At 46.3% G+C, this 19547-nt stretch overlaps 1 protein-coding gene across 5 annotated transcripts in view; it reads left to right on the plus strand.

Moving 5' to 3' along the window:
- Positions 1-19547, plus strand: part of CTNND2 (catenin delta 2) — a 942188-nt gene that overhangs the window by 787238 nt on the left and 135403 nt on the right. For all 5 annotated transcript variants that reach the window (XM_045441900.1, XM_045441910.1, XM_045441928.1 and 2 more), the window contains one exon: positions 17001-17118. In XM_045441900.1, coding sequence (XP_045297856.1) covers positions 17001-17118 — 118 coding nt within the window. The remainder of the gene's footprint in view (positions 1-17000; positions 17119-19547) is intronic.

Raw genomic sequence — 19547 nt, forward strand, 5'->3', positions numbered from 1 at the left:
AGCCTTGACTTGGGCAAAAGGTGTTGGAACCTTTGGCAACTTGCCAAACCTTCTCGACCCTTCACAAGCCTCCATGAGCCTCCGATGCCTCACGGATGCCTCCTTAAGGGCTTATGTTAGGACGTGAGGGCCCAACAAACATAACCCTTTTTTGTCCTAAGTTAAGAACTAAATGATAAATAAGACAAAGAAAACTGGTGAATGGAAGTCAGACAGTCTGTTTCCCTCTGAGAATGCTGAGCAGAGATCATGCCTTCTTCCCTACAGCCAAGAAGCAGGCTAAGGATCTACTGATGGCACTGCCTTGCCAGTGTAGAACTTGAGACTGGCCCCAGGGAAAAGTTGAGATCTGAGGAGCTGACAGACATACCCAACATCACTGCCTCCCAGTCCTGGGATGTTCTGTTGGTGGATCAGCTCCACGAAACGAGAAATCTCGACAAAAGGATGGCAGAGCTTTGCCCGCCCTCCCCCCAGTCAGATAATTCACTCTTTCTGCTGGGGGCTGTTACGGATTAAGTGTTGTACCCCCCAAATCCATATTTTAAAGTCCTAACTCCAAGTTTGCTTCAGAATGCGACCTTATTTGAAACTAGGTGGCTGCTGCTGTACAGAATGTGCATTAGATGCACATTAGCTAAGAACATCACGGTGGGCTCTCATCCAAGATGACTGACTGGTGTCCGTACCAGAAGGACTGTCCTTTGCTCAGTCTGGGAAGAAAGGGCGGTGGGTGATGATAGGTCTGCCTCCTACATGCTGCACACTGTGCCTCATCTCATCCTTCCAAAACGTTAGCCCACTTTACAGATGGAGAAACTGAGGGTCAGAAAGGTTAATGTGTCGCCCAAGGCCAGGCGGATAATAACAGAGTTGAAATCTGACACCAAAAGCTTCTCTACTCCCCTAGACTGTCTTTTGGAGTATAAAGTACTTCCATCCTTTACAAGTGAATGCCAGTATTCATAAACATCATGTTACACGAATCAGGACCTGCTGAGGTTGGGGTGTGACAGTACCTCTGGTATGTTCTTCTCCCTGTTCATAACCCTCTCCCCAGGCTCTTCAACAATCCCCATTGCTTTCAACTGCAGAGTCTCTTGCTTGAAATTCCTTTAACATGCTTGAGATGAGAACGTCGTCTGATCTGCCTATAAACTCTCTGTGGAGTAGGGCTGGAAAAGGAGCAAGCAGTAGGAGGCTGTTCTGTTGCTGGCTTTGAATTTTGTTTCCTTCCGTGGTGGGAGTCCAGAAGTGTTGGTGTCATTCAGTCCTTCTGTCTCCTTGCATCCTGGCAAGTTATCATCTATCTGACAAGCAAAGAAATCAATCACAGGCAGCCATGCATATTTATTTGGTCACAGACCAAGATCGGCCCTGGATGAATACGCAGAGCCACTGAGGGCTGCCTGCTGCCTGCAGACTCAGCTGGCCTCGGGCGTCTATCTGTCTGGGTTTTCCTTCCCCTAATTTGAGTTCGCTCTCGCTTTGTCAGCTTGCTTGGCTGCCCGTTCACCCCGCAGCTTGCCTTCTTGCCGGCCAGCTGCCCACCTCTGACTCCCCAAAGCACGTGATGCTCTGCAAGCTGAGCACAGGACGCCAGCGGGCGGCAGGCAAGTAATACAGGTCGGGGAGAATGTGCAGGTGCACCTCGAATGAGCACAGAACACAGGGATTTCACCTGCTCGGGGGGGACAGGGAAAGCCTCCCTGAAGGAAAGATGAGTAGAAGTTGGCCAAGCGAAAACGGGGAAGCTTGTCCTGGGCATCTGCCGTGCTGGGGACTTGGAGTCTGAGTGAAATGGACAGTCTTGGGGTGGGGGGCTGATGCGCTGATGCACATTTTAGAAGAATCACAGGAACTTTCCTGGGAGGTGGGGGATGAGGGCCGAAGCGCAAGGACTCGAGTAAGAGACAAGACATGGCAGTAATGGACCTGTCGGTAGCTACGGAGGACGATTCTGGAGATGCTTTGCGGTCAGAGCTGCCTGGGTGTGCCGACTGAGTGGATGTAGGTGTATGAGAAAGACTGAGTCCAGGGTGAGCAACACTGTGTTTGTCCAGTGAGTCCATCAAAGTGTCTTGGCGAACAACAAAATAGCTCTTAACGGAAACCCCCAAAGCAGACTCCGATTAGCGATACTTTTCTTTTCCTCCATTTTGCTCTTACCTCCTTTTCGCCTTTGAAATTTCCTCCTTCTTTACTTCTCTTGGTTACTGTGACCGCAGATATACTTTGTGAAGGTCGCTTGTCGCCCTGATTATCATTCTCATCCCGTCCATCCCTAATAGACTTCAGGGTCTCCCTAGTGAGGAAAACCCAGCACAGAAACCAAATCAAAAAAGCTAACCGACACCCATTTCGGGGTGTGCGTCTCCACCTGCCCTCTGTGACGCAGCTCCGATGGGGAGCAGGGGTGAAGCTGAGGCTGGCTGGCCGGGACTGCCTGTAAGACCCACAGCCCACCATGTCTCTTGTCACAATGCTGCTGCCGACGGGAGAGTGTCAGGCACCAGCACACGGTCCTGCAGGTGTGTCCGCATGGAGAAGGTGGGAAGAACATTCTAAGACTGCAGCAGTTCAGAGTTTCTCTGGCACCGCAGTGAGCTAACACGGCACGTTTGATTTTTAGTGCGTTCTGCAAAAAGTACTCCATGGTGAGTATTTGTGATTAAACTTAAAACAGTACGTTGTATTCCTGGGGAGCACTTTGGCAAAATAGCGTATTGTTGGAAATATCGGGTTTGATCACCGGATCTACTGGTCTAGTAGCAGTTTATCTAACATAGAAGGATCCTCTTTCTGCCTCTGTCTTGTGCGAAAATCAACTAATTCTACTCCGTCTTTTCCAAAACTACTTTTTCTTCACTGATGAACAGACCTCCAAAGCTTTCCATATTCGCACATAAAAAAGTATTGATAGTAAGAGTAACTGTATTAGGGTGAGCTTCAGAAAAACCTGGAGTTGCTAGACTATGCATTCCAGATTATTTTCATGGTGCATTGATACCTTGACATTTCACCCGAGAAATCATTTTATGTAGTCTCTTCCGGAGCTTCAAGAACTGCCATCATTCACAAAGAGCAGTGAAGCCAGCACGCCATGGGCTCCCTGGGCCGATGGTGGAGACACGACTCTTCCTTTTTGTTTTCTACTTATCCTCGGGGTATCCACCGCGCTGGTTAAGTGCCTAGCGTTGAAACCTTAACGCTTGCCCGACATCAAAGAGAGTAACCCCAGTCCCATAACCGGGGAGAACGCTTTGATTCCAGTGCATATTTAGGGTGACAAGGATCAACAGTGAAACTAAACTCTCCGCGGCCAACTTGTGCCCTGGTTTTAATGATGCTCTGAGGCTCCTCGAAGTGTCTTTGTTAGGTGACCTTCCAATGCAGCATTATAATTCTTGGAGTTTTGAAACATTACTCCCTTCACGGCTAAAGCAGTAAAAGAAAGTGGTACACCCAGCGGTGCCGTTATCTGACGCTCGTGTTAAGCACAAGCCATCTGGTGGTAGTAAACCAAGAACAGTCACTCTCAGGTTACCTGGAGTTGGGGAGAATCTCATTCCGCCTACCATACCTGCAACGAGAGGCAGCTAAAAGTCCTAACGACCACATTTTGTCTTGTCACTCAGAGCATCTAAAAACACCTTCATTTAAAAGATGCAAAAACTTTATCTGAAAGTTTTGAAATACTTCAGCAGAAAAATTAAAAATGAGCGTTGATGGAAAAATATCACAGGGAGGCCGTAATTGTCTTACGTGAATGTACAAATGTAGTTTCTCCACTGCCGCCATAGCAGTTACCACAAACGTAGTGGTAGAACGGTTTGAATGTGGTTTACTTCGGAAGTGCAGGGGGCATGGCTGGTTTCTCTGCTCAGGGTCTCACTAGTTCGAAATCAAGGTCTCTGCCAGCAGGCTTTTCTCAGGAAATTCTGGGAATAAGCTGCTTCCTGGGTCAATCGGATGGTTGGCCAAATTCAGTTTCTTACAGTTGTAGACGGAGGACGGTACTTCCTTGTTGGCTGTTGCCTAGGAGATGTTCTTGGCTTCTCGTGGCCACCTCATTCCCCGGTTCATGGCCCCTTCGGTCATCCTGCGAAGCCAGTAATGTCCGAGAATCAGGATCTCTTCCCTCATCTCTCTGTTCCCTCTTCAGCCACATCTTTAGACTGACCCTTCTGCTTTTAAGGACCCATGTGATGACATAGGACCCAGCAGGATAATCCAGGATCATTTCCTTTATCCTAAGGTCACTGATCAGTACCTTAATGCCACCTGCAAAACTCCTTCACTGCAGTGCCTAGATTAGTGTTCGGCTGAACAACTCCAGACCAGGAATCTTGAAGGGACATCTTTCAAATTCTCCCTTCCACCACAAAGAAAAAGTCCAGTCATGACAACAATGGAGGCAGACAATTAAACTATAGATTCATAGGCACGAAGCAGCCTTGGTTTTAAAATGCAAAGACTCTTCGAACAGCTTTGACTTTTCCAATTATTCCTAAATTGCGATTAAGGCCAATGCCTAAGCGGCTTCTTTTTCCAGAAGCTGGCACCCACTTTTTCAGTAAGTCTTCCAGGAATTTCCTTCAAAATGTAAAAACATATTTCAATAATTAAGAATAAGTATATGCTCTTCTCCTTTTCAGAAAATAAACAGGCCAGATGATCTTAGTTTACTGAACTCTCTGTATATTTTTTTCTCATAGAAGTTTATATGTATTCCTATCGTTTTTCGCTCTGGTCACTCATCACCCCCACACTAGATCCTTTCCTTTCAAAACAAGGAGAGAAGAGAGCTGTCCACAGACACCCTCTGCCGTTTTAATTCATCTTTGGCCAAGCACAGATTGGCTGTTTGTTTGTTTCACCTACCTAGAACTACACAAGCATCTCTGGCCAAAGTAATTGGAGTCTGCATTTTGTTTTGTTTTCTTTTTTTTTTTTTTTTTATCATTTATCGTGTTCTTTGGCCCAAGTAGAAAACTACTCAGTGAGTCGTCAAAACTTCTAAGTTCTTCGGACAGCAGTTAGGAGAGATGGGAGCATTTTTAAGAGATTAAAAGAAAGGTGCTTTTTTATTTTTTAATCCCTTCCTTTCCCTTTGCTCACAAGGAGCCTGGAGCTGTTTTGATCCAGGGACTATTTTTATTAGCAATTTGGCCATAAATTTAAGGAGACTTTTCCCAAAGCAAAATTTAAGAAGACACACACACACACGTGGAGAGGGATGGTTACCATAGGCAGACAGCCTGGAGCAGTGGGGTAACAGGAATGGGCTCTTCTCTCTTCCTTACCCTGTGGCTGCCTGTTCTGATCACTCACCCTAACTTGCTGGGCAAGGATCGTGAACAGTCAACTCAGAGAAATGCTGCTAGTCCCGACCCAACAGTGAATACCCAGAATAAAACACCGGGTGTGGGGGGCAGGGGAATTACAAGAACATGATGGGGGTGGAAACGGGGAGGGGATGAGACACAAGAATAAACGCAGTTCTTTCCCCTGGAGATACTTTCAGATCTTTGGTTGTTATTATTGGAACCCAATAAGGTATCAGTGAGTGATCAAAGCAATCATGAAAACAGAAAATGCACCTCGAGGACAACTCTTCATCTAGATAAGTGAACTTTTAGAAATCACATTCATTCCCAGCTGTAATAAATCTTTGAAGTACGATTTGTTAAAATTTTCCTGCAAGTAAGTAAATTGAAAGATTACAGGAGTGCATATAAGGAATTAGGTGATGAATTGAAACGAAGGTTTAAAGGGCTAATTTAATAAGAGCTATTAATAGTCCGGAACATAATGCCAAATCTTGAAAGTCTTCAAACCCGCAATCTGACATTTAAAAGGCAAGTAACCAATTACCTATAATCCCTTATCAATCAGATTTGTTCTCCTACTTCTGAGAAGACAGAGATCTCAAAATACAAGGAATTGGATGGCCTTGGCCTGGCTCCTCATTTATGTAGCCACGGTGCTCACTTGCCTGAAAGCCACCTGTTGGTGAAGTGAATATTGCATTTCTAGTTTGCAGGGTTTCTCAGCGTATTAATATATTGTATGTATTTTTATTTTTAATTTTTTTTAATTTTTTTTAATTTTTAATTTATTTTTTTTATAGTGTATGTATTTTTAAAGCTCAGGTTTTGTGACTTACACTCAGTTGTGCCTGGTTGATAAGGAGTAATTTGGGCTAGTAAAAAAAAAAGAAGGAGAAGAAGAAGAAAACACTGGTTTTTAATTCGTTTTGTAACTTAATTTGCATTCTGAGCAGATATTTCCTTTTCACCGTTGGATTTGTAGTGGGGCCATGGCTGGCGGCCGGTTTTGTTCTATGGGTGTGTCTGCCGTGGCCGCTGGTGGTGCCAGTGGGTACGCTCCAGGGAAGGCCCCCTCCGTGGCAAGCAGAGGAACCAGGACCGAGGTCAGGCGTGGGGCTTGTAACGTGAGATGCTCCCTGGTCCTGAGTCCGCACAGAGAGCCTGCCACAGATGTGCCAGAGTGACATGTTTCAGGCGTTCGTGGAACACGGCGGAGCTGGGCATCGGCCCAGGAGGTGGGGCCACGTGGCGGTGCTCCAAGCTGGCCGTGTGGCTCGGTAGCTACAAAGTCAGGGCACAGTGAAGTGAGCGCCGCTCACGCCCGCGCACAAGTGACAAAACGACCATGGGATGTGCGTGGACCACAAAGGACCGCAGGCGCGATTAGGTTCACGGTTAACGGTTTTAGCCGCTCGCCTTTTTTCCCTGGGATTTCCTCGTCATTCCGCCCAACGGGACCCTGGCGGCAGACGTTTCCTAGAGCAGTTAACTCTGTGGCGTCCATCAATTTTAATTGGAATCACGAAGCTAAAACCCTGGGTAGTACTTGCCAGCCATAGGTGTCTTTTAACTCAGGTACTTCTGGTCCTGCCGTAGGCTTCTTTGCAACAGTGCGCCCTGCTGCATGGCCAACTCCGGAAGGCAGGGATCTGGGCATTCTTAACAGGGACAGTGTTCAATCGTCGACAGAAGAGGAGCCTATCCGTCTCTCTCTGCTGGCTTACGTTCATGAGGGTGGCTGGGGTGTCAACGCGGAGGGACCACCGCCCTGAGGACAGCTCAGCCTCAGTGTTCGCTTGCCAGCCCGGTAGGTAGTTGGTCTTTAGGCCACTGAAGCATTCTGTCCCTGCAGCTCTACAAAGCAATTACCGAGCCCTCACTGTCCTGATTTATAAAGAGATTGCCTTCCTTGCGAGAAGACAGTAAGGTGCATAGCAGGAATCCAAAAGCAAGACTGTGCTAATCTTAAAAAAAAAAAGAAGAAGAAGAAAAGACAAAAAATAAAAAGGGAAATTTATTTCTCTGGAAATCGTTCTGACTTGGCTGTAATGAAGGTGGCACCTTAAGAAACAAGTAAGCCTAGGGGCGCCAGGGTGGCTCAGTCATTTAAACGTCAGACTCGTGATTTCGGCTCAGGCTGTGGGATCCCAGCGTTGTGGGATCAAGCCCTGCCTCAGGTTCCACACTGAGTGTGGCACCTGCGTGAGATTCTCTCTCTTTCCCTCTGCCCCTCTCCCCCCCACTTGTGCTCTCTCTCTTAAAAAAAAAAATCAATCAAATTAAAAAGAAACTTAAAAAGAGAAACACATATGTGTAAAGAGAAGTCAAGAGCTTTTCAAATAAATTCAGCCTTCTGTTACTTGTACCAAATAAAAATGTACAGAGGTGTGGCTAATCTTAATACAGGTGTCCCTCAGTTGTCAAAAGTTTGAATCATGCCACTTTGCTTTTGCAAAAAACCTACACGAGTAGCCGTTTTCACAAACCGAAGGAAATCCAAAGAGGACTTTTGCTTTTATGGGGAAAAGGGTGAGAAGCAAAACCTGTGTCCCGCGCTGGTTTTGCAGAGAGCTGGGACAGAGGCAGGGATCCAGAGCAGCAAGAACGGCCCCGCCCAGCTCCTTCCCTGCGAACCACGGCCAGCGTCCTGGCATCCAGCGCCCAGAACTTCGAACCGTGTCTGGGAGCATCTGGGCTCTGTCCTCATGTATTTTGTGCATGTGTTAGCGATGTGCCCTCAGGTATCAGAAAAGCCTAAGAGAGGAGATTTCAGGGTCTGGGAATCCTCAGAATTGTTTTCCTGTAAATTAACGATAATTGCTTCTTTGCTTTACACACTTCAGCGTGTGAAAGGTTTCCTAGGAACACCCTACTTTGGCCCAGCACAGGAAACTTGACCATTCATACCATTTGGCACTTAAGGTTGGCGTTTCAGATAAGGTTCCAGAAATTCACTTAAGACCCCACTACAGACTTCCCTCAAACAGAGCTAGGACATTGCCCATTTCTCTCCCTTAGGATCCCACATACTCACTATCCCCCCAGAAGAGAATACCAACCACTCCACTCTCTGTTCACTGGAAGCTGTGAAGACTGAAGTTTTCAGGAGCCTCTTCGGCAGTAAGAGACCAGCTGAAGTAAAAGGTATATGAGGCGCCTGGGTGGCTCAGTCGGTTAAACATCTGACTCTTGATTTCAGCTCAGGTCATGATCTCACGGTTCGCGGGTTTGAGCCCCGCATCTGGCTGTATGCTGACGGGCACGGGTCCTGCTTGGGATTCTCTCCCTCTCCTTCTGCCCCTCCCCCACTTGCGCTCTCTCTGTCTCAAAAAATAACTTTAAAAAAAACAAAAAGAAGAAGAAGTAAAAGGTATCCACCAAGCACGAGAGCAGTCTGGACCAAGCTGATGCCCACGTGTCTGGTAGCTTGTCTCGTGGCTAATCAGATCAGGGATCGGGCAGAGCAAGTACTTTTGTCCCAAAAAGTGCATCACATCAGTGCTTCTTACGCAGAGGGCTTTTGTCTGCTCCGAGGTAGATAAAACGTCTCCTGGCCTTGCATAGTTGAGGGCACGCGCCTTATATGTCACCCCCTCGCCCCCTCCCCTACACGCATGCCCCAAGGAAGAACTTTTATTTTCTTTTGTGTGTGCATTTTCATGTCTATTTATTTTTGACAGACAGAGCATGAGCGAAGGAGGAGCAGAGAGAGAGGGAGACACAGAATCCAAAGCAGGCTCCGGGCTCTGAGCTGTCAGCACAGAGCCCAATGCGAGGCGTGAACTCAGGAAGCGTGAGATCATGACCTGAGCCAAAGTCAGATGCTTAACCAACGGAGCCACCCAGGAGCCCCTGATTTCCATATATAGGTGGCATTTGGGTCTTGGTCGAGACAATACAATTCTTTGATCATTGAGAAATACCTTCTTGAAACTTGCGTGAACCCACTACAGAGAAGCAGTTTTCCAGGAAAAGGGTGGGGTGTGAAATATATATGGTTGGTGTTGAGAAGAATGTCATTTACCCTTGAGTAAAACAAACTAATGCCCTTTTTTGGTTTCCTATGCTGCTGTAACAAGTTGCCACAAACGTAGGGGCTGAGGACAACACCTATTTATTATCCTCCCGTTTCTGTGAGTTAGAAGTCTGACGCTGTCCTTACCAGTTCAAAACCACAGTGCTGTGCTCCTTATTAATGGCTCTTGGGAGAAGATTTTTCCAAGCTTCTTCAGGTCGTGTCCAGGATCGAATTCCTTGTGGCTGTGGGACCGAGGTCCCCGTTTCCTTGCTGGCTATCAGCTGAGAGCTGACAGCCTCTCTCACAACTTAGCGTGTGGCCCCCTCTGTCAGAACCAGCAGTGGGGACTTGAAGCCTTGTGCTCGAGACCTCTCTGACTCTTGCTTCTGTGCTGCTCCACTGACACCAGCCAGGGAATCCTCCCTGCTCTTCATGCTCATTGGGTCCACAGGGATCATTTGGGATATTATAAAGTCCCTAACCGTAATTCCATCTGCAAAGTCCCTTTTTCCATGTAGAGTAACCTAGTCACAGGTTCCAGGCATTAGGACATAAACATCTTGGGGGGATGTTATTTGGCCTACCATAGTCCTCCCTCTGGGCCCCAAAGACTCACATCCATCCCACATACGTTCATCCCATCCTAGGGCCTCATCCCAGGACAGCATCATCTCCAAGTCCTAAAGGTCGACCCAAAGGTCTAAAATCAGCAGCATCTAAATCAGGTGTCATCCACGAAGTACAGCTCCTGGGGAACTATTCTTCTCCCCTTGTGGTCCTACGATATCAAAGACATAGGTCATCTTCTCCCAACAAACACTGGTGTGACAGGCATAGGATAATAGTGAGAGAGATGCCAGCTCAAGAAGGGGAGAAATAGAAAATAAAATAGACTACTGGGTCACAGCAGCTTGGAAATCCCGCCCAGCAATCCCCATAAGATTTCAAGGCAAGGGATTTATCTTCTGTCATCCTTAGCTCTGCTCTCTGGGTAAGACATCCCAAAAAGTCAACACTGGAAATGCCCCTTGAATGAATTCACCAGGCAGGTGAGGGGAGGCTTGCTTTGGTTCCCTCTTGGTTATTGGCCAAGTGTCACAAATGGTTTTAAATTGTTTTTTAACACTTATGTATTTTTGGAAGAAAGAGAGAGAGAGAGAGAGAGAGAGAGAGAGAGAGAGAGAGAGAGGAGACGGGCCACAAAGCAGGCTCCGCACTGTGAGCACAGAGCCTGATGCGCGGCTAGAACCCATGAACCCTGAGATCATGACCTGAGCCAAAATCAAGAGCCGGACGCTTAACCGATGGAGCCCCCCCCCTCACCACAGGCACCCCCATATGTCACAAACGGCACATTTCTGCAGAGCCACAACAGCCAGCAGAGCCACTGATGGTACACTAGTTCAGTGGTTCAGAGCAGCCTGGCTGGGCTACTGGGCAGCTAGATGTCAATCAAACGGGACTTAGCACAAGTAATGTGGTTTGGCAAAAGAGCATCAGCATGATTCACCTTGGTGAACCACGAGCCCACCGTGGTTTTATTGAACACAAGGGGCTGGCATAGCATACCAGGCTTAGTAAAAATGGAGACGTATACACCAGAATTGGCATTTGCCACAGACGGCTACCTCTCCCTACAGGTCCTATCCTCTGTTAATGCCAGGAGTGGTGGCCTGGAGACCCCACCTCTGCGTGGTTGTGCTTGGTTAGCATTTCCGCAGTCTGGTCACCTGGAGCCACCCCTAAGCCTGTTATGTGTAGGTTAAGTCTTGCCCTTCAAATTTGAAGGTACATTCCACGAAATATGCATAAAATGCTTTCTTGATAAGACACGTTTATCATACTCTGGGCTCTTACTTCTTAAGAACCTATGACTTGCAGCAGCAAATGTTAAGGAAAACAATTGATGTCCACATTTGTAGAATCACAACCTCAGTGGGGTGCCTGGGTGGCTCAGCCAGTTAAGCGTCCGACTTCGGCTCAGGTCATGATTTTGCAGTTTGTGAGTTCGAGTCCCCCATCGGGCTCTGTGCTGATGGCTCAGAGCCTGGAACCTGCTTTGGATTCTGTGTCTCCCTCTCTCTCTTCCCCTCCCCCACTCGTGCTCTGTCTCTCTCTCTCTCTCTCTCTCTCTCTGTCTCTCTCTCTCGAAAACAAATAAACATCGAAAAATTAAAAAAGAATTACAACCTCAGCAAAGGTTTTAATTACAACTTAAAGGTGAGTAGTAAAACCTCCATCCAACTCAGCCTGTGTTTCTTTTCCAGACACATCTAGGCATTACTTCCAAGGGAGATAGGTTCCCAAATCCTTCATACCTCTGTTTTCATACCGATGATATCAGATCTAGGCACATCAGATATGTTTCTGCTTGCCTGCTAGACGGAGCTCCCAAGGTCAAGGGCCAGGGGTTCTTTTTATCCCAAGACACGGCATTAGGTGTGGAGCAGAGTCGATGCCCAGTCAAGGTGGGTTAGTTCGTTGCTTTGAACTGATCTATCCGTTAGCCTTCCTTCTAGTTCCATAGACTCTATCTCACAAAACCCATAACTCCTCCAAATTTCAGTTCAATGTTACTTATTGCGGTAAAAAATTAAAAATAACTTGCATGTGCATTAATAGGGTGATAACTTTTTAGGTTATAAATCATCATATATTTATACACAGAATGCCCAAAGTTGTTCCATGAATAGGGTACATAGGTAGGTATTACCGTGAAAAGAGGCTATGGTAGGCTTTTAATGCATAAAAGCAAGCAAGGTGCTTTACACACCACTATGGTAAAAAGCAAAAGCATACCTACACAGTTTATTGGTATGAGTAGAAAATAATCTTGAACGATAAATGTCAAGTGGTGACAGTGATTTCCTTGGACAGAAGGATGAGGGGGAGAAGAGAGAGTAAGGATGTTCACTTTTACTGATGTATTTCCCCCAGGGTTTGAATACCTTTACAATAGTTTCAGATTTTTTAAAAAGCAGTCATGAAAATTTTCAAAATGAGGGTGTCATTGTTGCTAGGAAACCTTCCATTCTACCCTCTGCACACCCCTCATCCTCTCTGTAGGCTTGCAGTACATGTTCCAGGTGGTTCCTGCAGCTCCCCGCCTAGTGTCTCTCTCCCTCTTGGATGGGGGTCTCTGGGCGACAAGCAGCTAGAACACTTAACATTTCCTTCGTAGACTCCGTACCAGGCCCGGAGCATTTGGCCGTGTCCCCACACGATCGGGTGATGCCAGATGCCCCCATCAGCGCACTATGGATGAGCAGACCAAGGCAAGGCACGTGCCTCCACACCTAGGTAGCCCCAGCCACGAGGCCATGCCAGGGGCACGAAAGGGTCCACCTTTGTTGAAGTTATCAAATGAGAAGAAGGCAATAAGCTGGTCCCTTGTTTTGCTAAAAGTTTGTGAAGGGGCACCTAGGTGGCTCATTCAGTTAAGCGTCCGACTCTTGATTTCCGTTCTCACAGTTCATGGGATCAATGCCAAACTCTTCCTGCAAGCTGGGGGTGAAGAGAGCTATGGCTCGGGGATACCTGATTGTCTCCAGGCGGCAAAATTGTGGCGTTCTCTCCAGCACTCCGTGTGTCTGATCGGTATTGTCAACAGTCATAAGAAAGCTCATATCTCAAACTGGTTTAGTTATGTTCAGCAGTTGTTGTCTTTTTCTTCCTTCCCAAATTGAGCCTGCTCTGAATAATCCAGGATGGGGGTTGTAGTGGCAGGGCACAAGCCACAGTGTAAGAAGCCTGTATTCTTGACGAAGCAGACATCCAATATTGTCCAGTGAGTACAGCGCATGGAGGTAAATCAGTCACACGAGTGACTGTCCGATGGGAGGGCTGAATGCACGAGTAATAGCCACCTTGCTCTGAGCACCTAGGTTGTGTTGGGCACTCAGCTGTATGCTGAGCCTACAAATGACAGCAACATGCCTTCTACCCTCCAGAAGGTTCCAATGCAGCAGTAAGGTCACGGCCTAAATAATTCTACTACAAAGTCAGTGGTGATGCTTAAGAGAGATTCAAAGAGCAAAGAGAGTGTAGAGAAGAGAGGGCTCATTTCAAATAGACTAATTGCTAAAAATCTCATCCATTGGTTTTCTCTGCAGTTTCCCTGTTCATATCCTGACCATCTTGAAGTGGAGGCACATAAAATGAAGTCTTTCATGTGAAATGCTGGTTGCGTTCCTTTTGAACGTGCATTACAAGTGCCTCTTTGGACCCTATGAGGGCTCTGTATATTGAATTTGTTTTACATAAGCTCAGTGAGTGATGGAAGCTCAGAGAAACAGCATGTCAAACAGCACTGAAGAGAGGGGAAATAAAGCAGCTTAACTCGTTACAGTTGAATAACAGAGATTGTAAGAGATTTTGTACCTTTTAATTGTAAGAAATAAAAAGTTTCGTTTTTATCAATTAGATAAAAAGATTATGGAACCTACGTTAAGCAGAAATCTCCAAATGACACGTCAACTGACAGTTCAATCAAGATTATAAAGATTATTTCTAAGGCATAGCTGTCATGCCATCTTTGTGCTTTTTTACAAATAATCCATCAGTATTTGTTTGAATGTCATGTTTATGCATAGAAATTTGCCGTACCGGTTTCCCATCAGATGTGAAAATCACCTCAGTCAAGATGGGCAGAAGATGGTTTCAAGTGCAACAGGAGGGTGGAACTTTGTAGGTTGGACACTGGCCCATTGTCCCTTCCTTAGGACCATGATTAGTTAATTGCTACACACACAAAATGTTGTTGGTTTTTAAAAAAATTTTAAATAGTGAAGCATGCACGATACAGTAGATCTTGTTTTGTGGGGGGAAAGGAGAAACAGGAAACTCTCCTCTCCTCCAGAGTGAAAAGCCAGGGGTACTTTTCTGATGTGTTTCCCTCATTTAGGAGTAGTTGCTTAAAAGCCAACTCACCCCCCAGAGGGTTGTAGGACACTGTTCCCCATTGATTAAGAGACATGTGCACACCTCATTCTGTTTAAAAATATGTATTGAGCATCATCATACCTGAAGACACTGTGGTAACTCCCTCTTGCCTCCGTATCATAGAGATGTGTTTGTGTGTGTTTACCTGTGTGTTTATATGTGTGTGATTATATGTGCGTGTGTGTGTGTGTGTGTGTGTGTGTGTGTGTCCCATTCATTTCCCCTTCTCTACAGGGACCCAACTTATTAGTCTTCTCATTTCTCAATATCTTACACATTTTTTAAAGATTTTATTTGTAAGTAATCTCTACACCCAACGTGGGGTTCAAACTCACAACCCCAAGATCAAGAGTGGCATACTTTACTGACTGAGCCAGCCAGGCACCCCACAATATCCTATACATTCTAATATAGCAGCCAGTTAGTAAGTTTTTTTTTTTTTAATTTTGGAGGAGAGTGGACTAGAATCAAAGAAAAACGAGGATAAAGGATACTGCTTAGATTAATATTCACAACTATAATGTTGACTGATTGATAATTCCTGACCTTTCCCAGGTTGCCCTGTCTGTTCATTGATTACCACTGAAAATAGGCTGATCATTACGAAGTGTATTTGTGAATGAGGAGGCAATCTGCCCTCACCATAAAGCTACTCAAGGGCAAGACGGAGCATTCATTGGAAGAGGGCAGAAGACTTCAGACTAGGGTGGACAGAGCTACCCTCAGGCACTTTCAAGACTCCATTCCATCGTTCTCTCTTTGGAGAAACAACCTCTTCAGAGTGTAGGTGCAAGATTTGAAACACACAGGCACACTGCCATCCAGCATTCTTCTGGCCAAAGAGGTCTGATTGGGAGTTTTGACAAGCCTATTACTCTAACAGCCTCAAAGCCTGACCTGGTGAAAACCATTTCAAGGAGGGATGGTCTAAAACTGCTCTGTCACAAAGGCCATCCTTCTCGTTTAGAGTAATACCAGCAAAGCTCTCACCACTTCTTCCTGCAGAAATTTTGGCTCTTCCTCCCTCTCCGAGATCCTGTCAGAAGTGAGGGTTGGCCACCCCAAGGGGGAGTCCTGACACTTTACCTAAAAATGCTGTCACTATTTGCCTACTTATATTATCTGAGGAACTGAGAAATTTTGTTTATATTTTAAGATGAGCAAATGCCAAAAATACTAATTTGCATTGAATAACCTTTCCCAGTCTTAGATTAAAATGCGGAGAGATCCTCCGCATTTAAACACATTAAACGCATCCTCCAGAACCTTCTAGATATCGAAGAAAACATTTATGTTCAATAGCACTTTAGCCGTTGGCATTTTAGTGTCGGCCCTATTTTATTTTCGTTCCTAGAAAAAGTAGTATATCTGTGTTGTACATCAAGCCTGAAGGCCTTGCCTTCCTCTCCTCATAGACTGGGTTCAATCCCAGCCCCTCCACTAACTCCTCCCTCTGTGGCCTTGGGCAGCTCTCTCAGGGTTCTCATCTGTAAAACAGAAGGAAAAGTAACCTTGAAGGACATTTTGAAAATGAAACGGGAATGCCTGCGTCAGTTACAACGTGGGCATGAGATGCATCCTATCGGTGCCTCCTGCGGGCTCTGTCCAGGGCCACAGATTCTTGGGATGTGCCATGTGGCAGCCATCAGCAGTCAGCAAAGAGGGTGCCCTTCCCGACCAGACCCTCTCCCTAGAGCCAGAGTCAGCGCGGTGGTTCTCAACTTTGGCGTCACCAAATAGGAAGTTATCTGATGCCACCCAAGACTCCAGAGTGGGGCCCAACAGTCTCCCCTGGGTGATTCTGATATTAGCCGAGTTTGAGAGCCACTGGCCTACTGGGATCATTCTCGAGAGATCACTCTTCCCATGGTCGCTAAATTCCCTCAGTTCCTTTATACCTTCCCTTAACTCACCTCCAGCATCCCTCCAACAGGCTGTGTTGTCCATGACTTGCCACAGAAATTCTCTGCCTGAACCAAATCCTAACCAGGGGTAGGAGAGGAAGAATGTACTCTCAGGTGGTGGGGTCACTAAAAGCACCCCAAAGATTCACCCTTGACTGAGCTTTTCTCATGTCTTTTGTCGAAGTGGAAGATCTCACTGCTTCCCAGCTGCCTGTTCCCTGACCATCCGCCCCTTCTGTTGGCTTAAGCTCAGCTTGTGCTGGTACGAGAAGGAACTTGGGCCACGCCTGCCCATAAAAGGTGCCCGTGGGCATCCCGGTGATTAAATTGTCACAGAACCCCCTACCTATGCGCCTAGAATAAATTTCTAGAAGTTTACTTCTGGTAGGGCCAACGTAGGTATATTTTTGAAGCAGGTGAAATTAGATCTCTAAAATATTTCAGTAAGTCAGAAGCTCCGTCTTTGAAAAACGCTCTCGCAAATTTCTCAAAGAAGAGGCCTTTGCATCACAGAGCTTGATTCCCTTGTCAGCTGTCAGTGAAGTAAACCTTAAAGACTTTCCAAGAGCCCCCATTCTCCGCGGCCACGGGACCCTCACAGACGACGTGTTCAGAACTCTGAGTCTCCTTTGCAGAAGTCACGATGCAGATACCTATGACTTACCCAGTTCTACGATGTATTTGTGGAAACCGTCCCTACTATTTAAAACCGTGTTCTCGGTAAACATTCTGGAGTTGCGCGTGGGAGAAAGGTTCTTTTGGGGACCACAGGGAGGTAGCTGACGTGCCCTTTTGCTTTTGCAGGAATGTTAGTTCAGCCGGAGAGGAGGCCCGCAGGAGGATGCGGGAATGCGACGGGCTCACAGATGCGCTGCTCTACGTGATCCAGTCTGCACTGGGGAGCAGTGAGATCGACAGCAAGGTTTGTTGTGTTTGCATAGATTAAACATCTCAGTCAATAAAGATGCCCAAGGGACTAAGCAACGGCTAACAACAACGGAGAGCTAATGCTGTGCCTAATACCTTCACTCTGAAATCTATCGTGGTCTCCCCGTAGGAATCCTACATTTTCTTGATGGCTTCTAATAATCCTAGCCTAGAACTAGACACCTAAGTCTCAATAACGAATAAATTAAAAACGTGAATTGTTTTCAGTTACTCAGACCGGATGAGTGTATCAACTTTTCCATGCTACATTACCCACAAGCTTCCAGTTTTATTTTTTTGAAATCTGCTTTTAAAAGAAAGAGACCTATTAAAACTACCTGAGCTTCGAATAACTCTATATTCTTAGCAGTTAGCTTTTTACAAATGTTAGTTGTTCAAATGCCATTTTAAAAGTACCTGATGAAGGGGCACCTGGGTGGCTCAGCTGGGTAAGTGTCAGACTGTGGCTCAGGTCCTGATCTCCTGGTTTGTGGGTTCGAGCCCCGTGTCAGGCTCTGTGCTGATGGCTCAGAGCCTGGAGCCTGCTTCAGATTCTGTGTCTCCCTCTCTTTTTGCCCCACCCCCTCCCCGCACCCACTCTGTCTCTCTCTCTCTCTCAAACATAAACATTAAAAATTGTTTTTTAATTTTTTAAAAAAGTGCCCAATGAAGGTAAGTAACTGCTTTAAAAATGCTAAATAAACGAGGCTGGTGACATGTGAATCATCAGAGTCTCTTCAGTGTTTGAGTTCACAAACCAAAATAGAGTCGGGTGGGCTTTTCCAGTGTTGGAGGTATTTTGTTTCGCCTCAGTTTGTCTTTTGATTAGTTTCGATTCGTTCTGAATGTAAAACTGTAAAGTAATAATGTCCTGATGTAAACACAGCCTCTAATGATGCTTTTAAAGTAGTCCGTGTGACAAATGTAAACACAGACTCTACTGATGAGTCCATGTGACAAATGCGAGACCGTAACGAGAACTTCTCTAGAGCCACACCATGGACATTTGGGGCTGGATAAGTCAGTGTTTGGGGGCCACCCCGTGCATTGTAGGATGTTGAGCAGCATTCCTGGGCTCTACCCCCTAGATGCCAGCAGCTTCATAGCTGGGACAAACCAAAATGTCCCCAAGATATTGCCAGATGTCCCACAGAGGGAGCAAAATTGGTCCTGGTCCTTAATCCCATGGCTTTTAATGCCAGCTCTTCGTTAGAATTAGGACCGCTTAGTAAGTACGTGTGCCTAGACCCCATCACAGCCCTCTGACTCTGAACGTCTACCTCTGATCTCAGATTTTTGTTCCTTAGAAGTTCATCAGGTGATTCGACGTGTGGCCTGGACTGAGAGCCCACCTTAGTAGATACAGCTTTGACAAGGACTCTCATCAGAAACACGATGTAATGTAATTTAGTTGTAAAGTCACATAAAGAACAGGTACGAGTGGTTTGATCCCTTTGGTTGCCAGCTGGCATGGGGAATGACCTAGTGAGGGGTTCTCAACCTTGACTGCACAGTGGAGCCACTGAGAAATGTAGGAAATTGCTGATACCTGAGACCGACTCCCTGTGGTGGAGGCATGATCCGCCTTCTGGGATTCCCATCCTTTGAGTACTAGTTTACCGCAGTTGTGAACACAGTTTGTCATCTGATCGCCGCCACTGACTTCTGCTTGCGTCCATCAGCTTGCTGTGAAGTGCTCCTCAGTTTCGAAATGGAGTATGATGGACTCTAGATGCAATCAACCCCTTTTGTAAACACCGTTAACGGCCATTTTAGAACTTTTAATATCGTTGATAGGAAAACGAAGTCCCTAAAAACACGACCAGTCAAGATGTCTTGAGGATTTACAGATGTCTGTTAACACAATAGGCGATTTTTAAAAGAGCTGCCAAAGGAGATTCACTAAGGCTTCCGTGCGGTGGGTCTTAACGTTCAGAGCAGGAAAGGCTACAGCATCGGGACGCTGACCCTCTTACTGTAATGGATGCCAAAAGAGCTTAATATTGTCTCGGCCTTGCAGTTGAAAATAACAGTCAACAGCCCCTTGCTTTGGCCAACCGCCCATGCCCACACTGGTGGGGAGGTAGTCCGTAGCAGCATGGCCCCAAAACGAAGTGCTGTGAGGCCCCACCCCTTTCTCCTGACGTGTCAGACTCCTGGGAGACATTGGAGATCACCTCTTTTCATGTCCACATTCTCTTCAAAAGAGGAACCTAGAATCCCTGGGAGTATCAAAGGCGGGAATCATAAGACGCGGCTATTTCTTTTTTTTTTTTTTTTATAAATTTTTTTTTTCAACGTTTATTTATTTTTGGGACAGAGAGAGACACAGCATGAACGGGGGAAGGGCAGAGAGAGAGGGAGACACAGAATTGGAAACAGGCTCCAGGCTCTGAGCCATCAGCCCAGAGCCCGACGCGGGGC

This window comes from Leopardus geoffroyi, chromosome A1 (genome assembly GCF_018350155.1).
Source record: "Leopardus geoffroyi isolate Oge1 chromosome A1, O.geoffroyi_Oge1_pat1.0, whole genome shotgun sequence".
NCBI lineage: Eukaryota > Metazoa > Chordata > Mammalia > Carnivora > Felidae > Leopardus > Leopardus geoffroyi.